The following is a 12,478-nucleotide window of genomic DNA, read 5'->3' on the forward strand; positions in this document are numbered from 1 at the left end:
TGGTCTACGGAGCGAGATCCAGGAAAGGCACAAAGCTGCACAGAGAAACCCTGTCCAAAAAAAAAAAAAAATTATGTCTGGGACGTCCTATAATCAGCTTAAAAATCAATAACTTTTTCTTAGCATTTAAGAAAGCAACAAAGTTGCTGGATAATAAGGGGGAGAGAAAAACAATTAAATTGGGTAAAAAGCAAGGAATTGTGCCTCTGTGAAGTATTTATTCTATGGCTGAATATATTAAGACAATACAATATTAATTAACTTCATTTAGACATTCTATAATATATGCTTATTTAAATGCATGCTGTGTTTAAATACATATAGTTTGTCAATGAAAGTATGTTTTAAGAAAATAAGACATTGGTATAATTTTGAAGATGTTGAACTTTGTGAGGACATGTACGATTAAAACTATATATTTTGAGCCGGGCGGTGGTGGCGCACGCCTTTAATCCCAGCACTCGGGAGGCAGAGCCAGGTGGATCTCTGTGAGTTCGAGGCCAGCCTGGGCTACCAAGTGAGTCCCAGGAAAGGCGCAAAGCTACACAGAGAAACCCTGTCTCGAAAAACCAAAACAAAAAAAACAAAAAAAAAAAAAAACTATATATTTTGGATATTTTTTTCTGCTAATTGAGTTCTAAAAGAATGTCACCAGATCATTAGCAAAGATAAATTTTTAGCATACCCTCTTCTTTTTAATTTTTCTTATATGAAAAGGGATATCATTAAAGAGCCCGGACTAGTCTGGAACTCCCTGTACAGAACAAGCTGGCCTCATATTCTCAGTCTCCTTGCCTCGGCCGCCTAACTGTTGTGATGACAAGTAAGAGCCACCACATTTGGCTGAGAAACTATCTTCTTAGAGAAAAATTTCTCTAAACAATTTGACTTAGATTATTTGCCTTGTGTTTGGATACATAATGTTACTTTTCTACATTCAGCTGTTAAGATGCTGATGCCAGCTGAAGTTTAACTATAAGAAAGCAAAACTCTTACAAAGAGATCGATAGCTTTCCACTCTAGATTCTATACGGAGTACTAACTAAGTAAATAAGGAGACTGTCCCTCACTCTCGTCTCTCACTCTGTCTCCTGGATCTCATGGAAACTTAACTTGTTGCTCTGCGTTAAGAGTTACTGTTTTCTTCTTGGCCCTAACTTCTCTCCAACTGTCAGGTACTTTGTTTGGTGAAGACCCGTTCTTTTGTACTCTTTCCTGTCCAAATATAGGAAGTTAAAAAACCAACTAGAAAGTATTTACTTCTAGGTTTCCTAATGCTCAGGTCACAGTGTTGTCTTGATTCAGTTTCTTTTCTCATCCTTGCCTGAAAACAAAAGCAAAAAAAGAAAAAAAGAAGAAAAGAAAAAGGCTTAATCTTGTGGAGTTAAATGAAAGCAAGAATGTAGTGAAAGGAGGATTCCTTTTACTTTTACGCAAGCAGCAGAGAATGTGGCGGAAGACTGAAAGTGCCTAAGGGCATTTGGTCCCCATTGGTTTTCACATCAAATGCAATGGTGCCCACAGATAGCCTGTATTGTTGTCAGTTAAATGGGATCATGAGTGTCTGAAAGGTGTTTGAGAATGAACCGAAAATCATTTTCACAAGTGGATGATTACTTCTGCCACATGTTAACCGAACTCTATCAGAATGGCCCAGCTTTTTGAGGCTGCATTAATTGCTCTTTCAACCTTGACTGGGGTTTCTCTTTAAGAAAGCCCTTTCCAGGACTAAACTACTCTCTATATTGATTTTTTTCTTTCTGTATTTTTCCTTGAAAAACGAAGCCTTGTAGAAGAAAAGCCTTTATTATTCAACATGTAGATTGATTGTTCTGTTTCTTTGAATAGAAAGCTGGACTCATAAGTGATCCACCCAAAGTAATAGTTCTTTTTTTTTTCCGCAAGCACTGAATAATTCCCATCTTCTGTATACAATTATGTTTTTCAAATATTCATTAGTGATGATTTTTCTTCATAAAGTAAAACCATGAACTCTCACAGCATGGACTCTATGCAAATAAATTGTCATATTCTCTTTTATATTAGAATTGTATGCCATCATTCTAATTGAAACTAAACTATAATATTTAGTAAAGTGGAGAATTTTTGTGTTGAAAGCATTCTTTGGATAATCCTCAAGTTAGAAAGGTTGTATAGAGTGTTTTTAAAGTGTTTGGTTAAATGGGACCTTTTCTTTCTTGTAACCATTTCCTATCCCAAACGTGACATGTATAGTATTAGCTATGCCATTACTATGACTAGGAAAATACATGCTACAGTCCATGTGTATCATGTTGGAGGATGAGTTTAATCTCAGTCTATTAAGACTGTTTAGAAAATGAGTTCTCCGTATTTCATTAACTTTTTTATTATGTATGTTTGTGTGTGTGTGTGTGTGTATCAGCATGGACTATATTGTATTTATAGAAAATACTTAATTTATTACTAAAATATACCTCTGAGAGTACTGGCTTAAAGAAAGATAATTCCCAGAATGTTTTGTTTTAATTTATCTTTTTAAGTATATACTCAACAGGATATTGCACAGAACGGCATTTGAAATACTTTCCCAGTGTGTTTTATTTTAATTTATCTTTTTAAGTATATACTCAACAGGATATTGCACAGGATGGCATTTGAAATACTTTTGTGACAGTGATGTTAAGAAAAGCAAGCTTAGCAGTTATGACAGTCTTTGTCTGTCTTAAAGTTTATTTTCTACTGAACTTCATGTTATGTACCTCTGTTATTGTAACATGTTTGATACTAGAATACATACAGTTGATGATCCCCATAAGTTTAAAGAAGTTTTTATTCCTGTTGTCCTAGAACATCCTGAGAGATTTTGTAAAGCCTAGGTTAATTCATTCCTAAAGGAAAACCTTGAGATGTAGCCCAGGTATAGCTTTCATCTTTTCATCTGGTTTGTTAACAGATGACTTTTTTAAACAGTGTTGCTTCCAAAGAGGCTGTGCATTTTTTAATGAGATACTCTAATGACCAGGTGAAAGTATTGTTTTTTTTTTTAAAGGCTGAAAATAATGTGTATATCTTATGGGTAGAAGCTTTTGTGTCTTGAGGTTTGACCAATAGAGAGAGAGAAAAAAAGAGGTGGAAAGAAAGATCAAGTAGGCAAATACTATCATCATTTTCTTTTCTTTTAAAACTTTCCCCTAGCATCATATTTTAAATTGACACTCAAAAATTGTGGAGTCTGGCATTCTATTTCTCTGATACGTGAAGATACAATATGACCTCATGGGGTTGTTGAATACACAAAAGTATATCACAGGCCAGGAATCAGGAATAATTTAGTTGTTTTTTGTCTTCCCTCTTGACAGTGATTCTTTGGAAGAAAAAAATCTTGCTCTCCAACAGAACTCTCCCTGGCTGAGGCAGTAGGTCTGTAAGAGCTTTGCTGTGTTTGGGCTGACTTAGGAAACCAAATGCTCCAAGGCTTTATGCTCCTGTGTTAAGCCCCAGCATTGTGTCAGGGCTGCTAATTTCTTTGTTACCTAATCCAGTGTAAGAAGAGAAGATTTTAAAGTTAAGCAGATAATTTTTTATTCAAAGAGAGCAACTTCTTAACACTTAAGTTGGGTGTATTGATGAAAGCAAATACTTTTAAATAGTATCTGAGCAGTTATTTTCGAATAATCCCAGATACTCTAGTTACATGAGTACTGCGGTACACTGAAGGCATTTCAATGGGGAACAGCTGCATATTTGCTATAGTGCTGGCAGTGTGTAAGAAGATGTGCCATACAGTATCTCCTTTGAACCCTCTTCAATAATTCTTGGATCAAATGTAACTCGTAGCTAGGGATCCTTTCTCCTATGGCCATATTCGGAGGGGAGTAGAGCATGGAGCATGACCATGAATACTGCTTTTATTTGTGTTTTGTTAAAAAATAAAATTTAAGATTTTTAAAATGTTTTGTTTAAAGCAGAAGTCTATGGTGTTGAAAATGAGTAATGTAAGCCTCCTCAACAAAATAAATAAATGCATCTGCTCTCATTTGTAAAACAAAGTAGGGAAAAAATTACAGTGCTTATCAGAGAATGCTTGTGTCATGCTAGGTGACACTTACTTTATTACACAGCATTTGTAAATTGCCACCAAGAAGAAAGTGTGTGTTCCCGTTTTGACAAGTATTTAGCAGGTCTGATTTTCATACTGTTTAAGAACAACTTTATTATTTAGTTGATCATGCAATCAAAAGGAAGCCAGCGATGACTAGACAAGTTTCAAAATACTACAAGGACTGCAGCATCAGAGACAACCCAGCAGCAGACCCTTAGTACTCTAAGCAAATCCTGTCCCATCTAAGATGAGGAACAGTTCTACAGATAACCCCACCGTACCCCATCTTTGTTTGGTAGAACCCAGTTTCATAGAGCAGTGAGACACCACTTTGTTCAGAATTTGAATGACAAGAGGAAATGTAAGCTTGACTTATAAAATATACTACTGTTTTAAAACACAAATAAAAACAAGTAAATAGCTTTCAAGGATGTGTCTAATAATACTGCCATTTTGTGTCAAATAGTTAAAACAATCAACCAAACTTTTTGTTGAACATTAGGCAGTTATAATTGGTGTTTGTAGTAGTGGTCCCAAGGTGTCCTGAGGCACTTTCTAAATCATTAAAGAAATGTGGAATTGTCTTTTATCACTATTTGAAGTCATTTATGGTGTACAAATTCCCTAAAAATTAGTATAGATCTGATACAACCCCTCTCTCTAGAGAGAGTAACTCATTTTTCAGTAATTGACGAGTATCCCAACATTAATATGTAGGACATAACACATATTATCTAATAAAACATAATTTCAGAATAAATTTTCTTATTTTCCTAAAATTGAAAAAAAAAAGCTTTTGGGAAATAGATACCATAAAAGAAGTAATGTGATACCTTGCATTGAACATTTTAAAAAAGAATAAATGGCAAGTTGGTGTGATTCAGTAGCCACACTAGGTCTTCAGATGGATTGAGAGAGAATGTGTTTTGATTTTTGTAAGATATTTTCTGATCAATGGACTGCCTGGTGTTTATATAATAATAACATGTGCTGCTTTTACTCAATCCTCCATACTCCAACCCTTCCCAGTAATCCCAATAATCTGTAATGAATATAGACTCTTCTGAATTTTAAACACTAAAAGAGCCTTGAAAACTGAAGAGCTCATTTAACAGGGAAAGTGTTCGAGGAGTTCTCCACTATACTCAAGACGGAGGTATTGAGAAATAGCTATGGAGTCAGAATGACCACATACCCAGAGTACTCCTTAGCAGTGATTTTTTTTTTAATTTTATTTTATTTTACAATACCATTCAGTTCTACATAACAATCACAGATTCCCTTGTTCTCCCCCTTCCTGTCCCCCTCCCCTTCACCCCAGCCCATGCCCCATTTCCACCTCCTCCAGGGCAAAGCCTCCCCTGAGGACTGAGATCGACCTGGTAGACTCAGTCCAGGCAGGTCCAGTCCCCTCCTCCCAGATTGAGCCAAGCGTCGCTGCATAAGTCCCAGGTTTCAAACAGCTAACTCATGCAATGAGCCCAGGATCTGGTACCACTGCATAGATGCCTCCCAAACAGATCAAGCCAATCAACTGTCTCACCTATTCAGAGGACCTGATCCAGTTGGGGGCCCCTCAGCCTTTGGTTCATAGTTCATGTGTTTCCATTCATTTGGCTATTTGTCCCTGTGCTTTATCTAACCTTGGTTTCAACAATTCTCGCTCATATAAACCCTCCTCTTTCTCGCTAATTAGACTCCCAGCGCTCCACTCGGGGCCGAGCCATGGATGTCTGCATCCAGATTCCTCAGTCCTTGGATGGGGTTTCTGGCACAACTATTAGGGTGTTTGGCCATCCCATCACCAGAGTAGGTCAGTCCCGGCTGTCTCTTGACCATTGCCAGCAGTCTTTAGAGTGATTTTTATCATTACAAAAGCAAGGTACACTCTCACATCGAGTGGCAATGCAGCACACCACAGTCACTTTGAAAAAACTGTCTAGCAATTTCTCACACAGTTAAACAAACACTTGCAATATGTTATAGCAATCTAGTTTCAGACACTAGAACAAGAGAAACAAAAACATGGAAACTCTAAAGGCTTACACACAAATGTTCATGGCATCTTTATTTTTCATAAGCAAAAGTGTGGAAATAACTCACACACGTGTGCCAACTTGTGAGTACATTCATACAGTGGAGTATGCTGCTTAGCAATAAATGGGAACAGACTCCTGGTACATGTAATAAGAAAAATGAACCCCAGAAGTGTTTTTCTAAAGGAAGGAACTCAGACACAAATTGTTGTATGCTATATAATCCCAGTGACATTGTAGAAACCAGAATGAATGATAATGTCAAAAATAGACTCATACACAGAGGATATGAGGAAAGGACTGAACATGATGGGCATAAGGAACCTGTCATTCTACAAGTTGATTGTAGTAGTGGCCACAAGATGATCATTTTTTATTATTTTTAGCATCTCTTTTAATGGCAACCTAAATCATTTCTTGCTATGTGAGTTTAAAGTTTTCATTTTAAAACAATATTGGTAAATTATTGTTCTTCATGCATTCATTACTTTTCAATACATTCCTTATGAAGAGAGTCTGTTCTTACAAAAGTAAGGCAGCTAGGCCTTGGGACTCAGTCACATGCTGTGATAAAAAAACAAGGCACAGATAAACTTTAACATAGCTTTTTCAGTATTTATATATTTTTTGATATATTTCACTCATTTTCATTTTTATATAAAAATTTCATTTGGCTAATATTTTTTTCTCCAGACAGGGTTTCTCTGTGTAGCCTTGGCTGGCCTGGAACTCACTCTGTAGACCAGGCTGGCCTCGAACTCAGAGATCCACATACCTTCACCTCCCAAGTGCTGAGATTAAAGGTGTATGCCACCACCACCCCAATGAGTTTGTGTTTTTTCTGTAGTGTTTACAACACTTCCTTTTTGGTAACATTTCATTGACTGTTATTTCATGTTTATGTGTAGAGACCATAAGATTCTTATGGCCAGTTCATTTCTGGATGTATTTGGACAATTGTCACTTAATGTGTATGTTCAAACAAATTCTTTCTCATGGTGCAGTAGCTGAAACACTTCAGGAACCGACATCCAAATATCTTGCTTCCAGTACCCAATTTTCTGTCATTCTTCCTCCTTCTAAAATCATCCACTAGTCTCCAAATGCTGTATGTATATATTCACACACACACACACACACACACACACACACACACACAGAGAGAGAGAGAGAGACACACACACACCTCTACTGTCCGTTTGCAGAGAAACTAGGAGTTGTCCTTCTAAATTCATTGGTGCATCATTTTGAATGATGTTCAGCTGGCTAGTGCTCCTCACACAGAACCTACACTGTTAGAACACTCATACTAATTTGCATGTGGTAATGATGATTCATGTATCTCTCTACTCACTTTCACTTATGTGTGACCCATCTGCCCAGCACTCTGCAAAGTGAGATGCTTTGAGAGAGCTGAGAAGCAGGCTGTGGTCATGGGCAGAGGTTATTCCCAGTGCCCTCTGTGGCTCCTGAGCCACTATTAAGTACACATCCTGCCAGTGCCCTTTTATAGAGAGCATCCATCGTGTCCACAGTAGCAAGCTCCTTGGGTCACTGTTGTTAACCCTGTAATAGGAACGTGAGTATGTGCATTTCAGGAGAGGGAAATTATATAGAAAAGACAGAAAGAGAGCAGCTGAACACCTATCACCACAACCACAGAGGAGAAATTAGGGGCTAAAAGAAAGGGCGTTTAGGGGACCTTGGGAAGAAACAGTGAACAGGTGAGAACAAAAAGAGCTGACATCTCCACCAGGATCTAAATGAGCCCACATTTCATCCACCAAAACAGACATCATGATTGCTAGAGAGGAACTCACCACACTTAGCTGATGTGTCTAACAGCAAATGAATAATTGATTGGGCCATTTGAGTGATACTTCCAATGCAAGATCCCAGTTGTTTTGAACTTTAATAGCTCTTTAGTTCTTTTTCCTAATTCTGATGTTGTAGACAACATAGGACGGTTAAGTTAACATAATTCTATAACATAAAGAAAGTTAAGTGTGCCATAATTTCACTCCTCAGTAATACAGTTATTAATTTACTGTATTAATTACTCAGGTAATACAGTTATTAATTTTTTAAATATTTATTTCATCCTTGTTCCTAGAAATCCCAAATCATAAAGTATAGGTATAATGTTAAATCCTGAACCTTTCATGTAACATTATAGAATAAAATGTTTTCTATATTTTATTAACTTTATCAAAGTCATAATTTTAGTGTCAAGATATTTCTTTCTATGAATATGCCATATTAGCATTTAGTGAATACATCCCTTACCTTTGAGAATTTGTCAGCAATTTTCAGTAATAAAAATTGTAGTATCCTAAGAGGGTTTATATGAGCGAGAATTGTTGAAGCCAAGGTTGGCTAAAGCACAGGGACAAATAACCAAATGAATGGAAGCACAGGATCTATGAACCAAAGGCTGAGGGGCCCCCAACTGGATCAGGCCCCCTGAATGGGTGAGACAGTCATTTGGCTTGATCTGTTTGGGAGGCAGCTGTGTGTTGGTGCCGGGTCCTGGGCTAGTTGCATGAGTTGGCTGTTTGAATCCTGGGACCTATGCAGGGACGCTTGGCTCGGTCTGGGAGGGGGGGACTGGACCTGGCTGGACTGAGTCTACCAGGTCGATCCCGGTCCTCGGGGGAGACCTTGATCTGGAGGAGGTGGGAATGGGGGGTGGGCTGGGGGGAGGGGGAGGGGGACGAGAGTGGGAAAACAGGGGAATCTGTGGCTATTATGTTGAACTAAATGATGTCGTAAAATAAATTTACTTATAAAAAAATAAAAAATAAAAAAAAAACAAAAAAAATTGTAGTATCCCATGTTTCCTTGTAGACATACTTTATTACGTGGGACTCTATTATCTGAGTAACTCCATAATAAAAAGTTAGGCATTTCTTCATCTTGTCATGCTATTTCTCAGGAGAAAGGGTTCCTGTTATACTCCCAGTGGTATTGAAGTCAATGTCCATACATCTACTATACCTTCACAAGCATCCCATATTAGTATTTTTTAAGAAAGAAAAAAGATAAGTTTGTTTTGTTTCATAAAGTGGGTTATAAAACAAAAGCTAAAATTTCTGCTATGAAATTGTGAGAGGTCAGTTCTCTAAGTCTTAGATGTGACATTCTTTATTACTGTACATAGATTAAGTTCATTTGAATAGCCTTTATACTGGTAAGAACAGAAATTCTATTCTCAGGGCTGGGGAAATAACTCAGTAGGTAAAGTGGCTGGAACCCAGATAAAGAAACTAAGCATAATTTCACATGATTTTAATCCCAGGATTGAGAAGGCAGAGACAGGAAGATCATCAACCATTGACCAGCCCACCTAGACTACTTAGCAAGCTCCAAGCCATTGAGAAACCCTGACTCAAAAAACAAAAAGGGATAGCTCCCCTGAGGTTGACCTCTGGATTCCGCATGAACATACACACAAGAGCATGTACATTCATTTCCATACACATACGAACACATACAACAAAGGGGTTCTACTCAAAGGCATGACCAGGTTAATCATTTCATTTCAGATTATAGACATCATGCAAAATTAAAGCCATAGCTTGTGCTAAACCAAATTATGTCACCTTTTTTTTAATTAGCTGAGTTTCATAGTAAAAAAAAGAATGTTCAGTTGAAGAGCTTCCATAAGCCACGTAAATCTCAAAATGACAGAGCTGCCAAGGTATGTGGAAATCAGGACACCCAGTGTTGTCCTCTAATAGACAAAGAAATGGGAATGGATATTGGCGCAGGCATATCGCAAGGTCACCCAGCTGGACAATGACCTTTCACCCTGGATTCTTGGCTCTGTATCTACCTCCTCCTCAGGCCACACTCATTAGCTCCAGCCGTCTGAGCACTGAAGAATTCAGTACAAGTTCCTTCGCTCATAGCCTCTGTATCTCCTAAGAAACATGTGTGAAAATAAAATTCCAACTGGTTCTTTGATTATCCTTTCTAACTCCTACTTCGTTCAATTTGTTGTAAGGACTGACAAATTGTAAGCCACATAAATCAATTCCCTTTCAGGAATCGAGAATCAGCACAGCCGTCTTGTAACACAGAAGCTGCATGTTGTCTCCGATTTCAGATAAACTCAACTTTGCCTTTAGCAGGCTGGTCTCATAAATACCTATAGAAGACCTATGGCTGTGGAGCGCTGCACCGTTATTTATATACTCTTTTGTTTTTCTTACCAGGTATCTGTATGCCCTTGGACAGAAGGTTTGGAAAAGATGGAAAAAGCGTTACTTTGTTCTTGTTCAGGTCAGTCATGCATTTTCCTGTTAAGTAATTGCTTTTTGACACTGACTCTCACACTGTTTTTTGTTTGTGTCATATCTACTTCTAATAATTCCTGCATTCACAATTAAAGTTGAGAATTATTTTAAATAATTCATTTGAAAATAAAGAGGTACTGAATTCATTGTATGCCAACACAAATAACGCTTTTATATCAAATAACAAGACAAGCAGCTTATAGTGAAATGACCATCATTCTATTCTATACATTGCTTTATTGTCTGGTGTACTAGAATTTCCCTTTGCCAGCTTCTGTGTTCAGCCAGTTATAGCATCAAATTCAATAGTCATTGCAAAGTGCCACTGTGAAGTCAGTGTGGAAAAGGCAAAAAAAATTAATATTATAGAAATTGTGTTGGCAATCGAGGCTTCCTAAAGGGATCTAAAGGATGCTAAGACAATTCCTTGGGGAAAAAAACTGTGTCATTCAGTTAATGTGCAGATGAGCTGTGGTCCATTCACTCTCTCACTGTATATGAATATGTATGTTATATATTCACATAAATGTCCTTTTAAATCCAATTGTCTGCTCTGTAAGTGACTGGGTTCTGAATATAGATTATTGGTATATGTGGTCATCTGACCTTTCAAAATCATCATCAACCTTTGTTCAGAGAACATAATCATTAAGTTCTAGTTACATTAAAGCATAGCTTCCAAAATAGTCATTTCATTCCAGGATAAATTCAAACTATTTTATTCTCAGTGGAAATATATGAAAAGAGAACCACTCTTGGAATCCTAACACAGAATAGCCTGTAAAATCTCATTGATTCCTACCACACATTAGGCAAGCTTAACTGGGCTAAATAAGAATGATGGAAGAAAATTATCATGTGCTGTTTTCTAGAGACATAATCATCCATCAGTTGCTGGGAAAAATTATTGATGTTCCATGGTAGCATGATGTCTTCATGAAAAGTGTTAAAATTCAGTCAAAAGGAGTTGTATCCACAGGGCAGATCACCAGTCTATTTTATCCTTGGCTAAAGTGTAAACATTTCTTGTGTGGCTTAGAGTAATAATAAAATGTATGCATGTGTGCATTCACAGGTGTATACAGCACACATACACACACACACACACACACACACACACACACACACACACACAGAGTCTGTCTTTTGGTCTAAAGTACAGGTAGTTGCCCTCTACTCAGTTCTCAATGGTCTAGCCCCCAAACCATTCCTATTAAATGTTCTTATTAAACATCTTCTGCAGTTTTCAAGTTGTGCCTTTACAGTGGCACAAAAAACTAAATATGCTTATGAATAAATGTGAATATAAGTCTTTCTGGATATTTTAATTTCATTCCTTTTATAGTTGTCTCCTCTGCACCTAATTGGACAGGTTTATCACTGTGATTTGTCATTGCCATGTCGTTTGGAAGCATGGGAACAAAGCTTCTTTTTCAGTTATGTTTCATGACTTTGCATAGAATCTCAGATAATTCCTTAATCTCAGTAGATGATTTGGGGGATAAACTACTTTTGAACAAACTAAGCTGGCTCTTAGTTTCACTGATGGAAATATGTGGGAAAAACATGAAAGTGTGTTTTAAAGGATGGGCAGACAACATTTGTTAGTCTGAGCACCTGGTAAATGGCAGTAGTCTAAAAGATTCCAATGTATTTATTGGTTCAATATGAAAATTAAGCTTCTAGAAACTGGCTTTGAAAAGTCAAATGCTGACCTAATGCTTTGAATACTGTGAAGGTTTAAGATCATCATTGCTGCCTATCTTATTTTCTACTAAATAGTTACATGATAAAAAATCTCAACATAAATGTACATATACTTTGAATATCACTTATTAGAGAATTTAGAAACAGAAGAAGGAATTGGAATATTTCAAAATTATAATGTGGTATGTTTTTGTGGGGTGTAAAATGTGGAGCTAACTTTTCGAGATGAATAAAATATGTTTTATTTTCAAAGGTAAAATCCAACTTGAGTCAAAGTAGTTGTTAAATCCATATGCTCCTTAATTTAAATTTAAGAAAAATTCTACCAAACTTGAATTAGTTAGAATTTATTA

General features: G+C 36.9%; 1 protein-coding gene across 10 annotated transcripts in view; it reads left to right on the top strand.

The window, feature by feature from the left end:
- Nucleotides 1-12,478, top strand: part of Cadps2 (calcium dependent secretion activator 2) — a 544,863-nt gene that overhangs the window by 347,298 nt on the left and 185,087 nt on the right. For all 10 annotated transcript variants that reach the window (XM_016006862.3, XM_016006864.3, XM_076566153.1 and 7 more), the window contains exon 9: nt 10,338-10,404. In XM_016006862.3, coding sequence (XP_015862348.3) covers nt 10,338-10,404 — 67 coding nt within the window. The remainder of the gene's footprint in view (nt 1-10,337; nt 10,405-12,478) is intronic.

The sequence above is a fragment of the Peromyscus maniculatus genome, chromosome 3 (genome assembly GCF_049852395.1).
Source record: "Peromyscus maniculatus bairdii isolate BWxNUB_F1_BW_parent chromosome 3, HU_Pman_BW_mat_3.1, whole genome shotgun sequence".
Taxonomy (NCBI): Eukaryota; Metazoa; Chordata; class Mammalia; order Rodentia; family Cricetidae; genus Peromyscus; species Peromyscus maniculatus.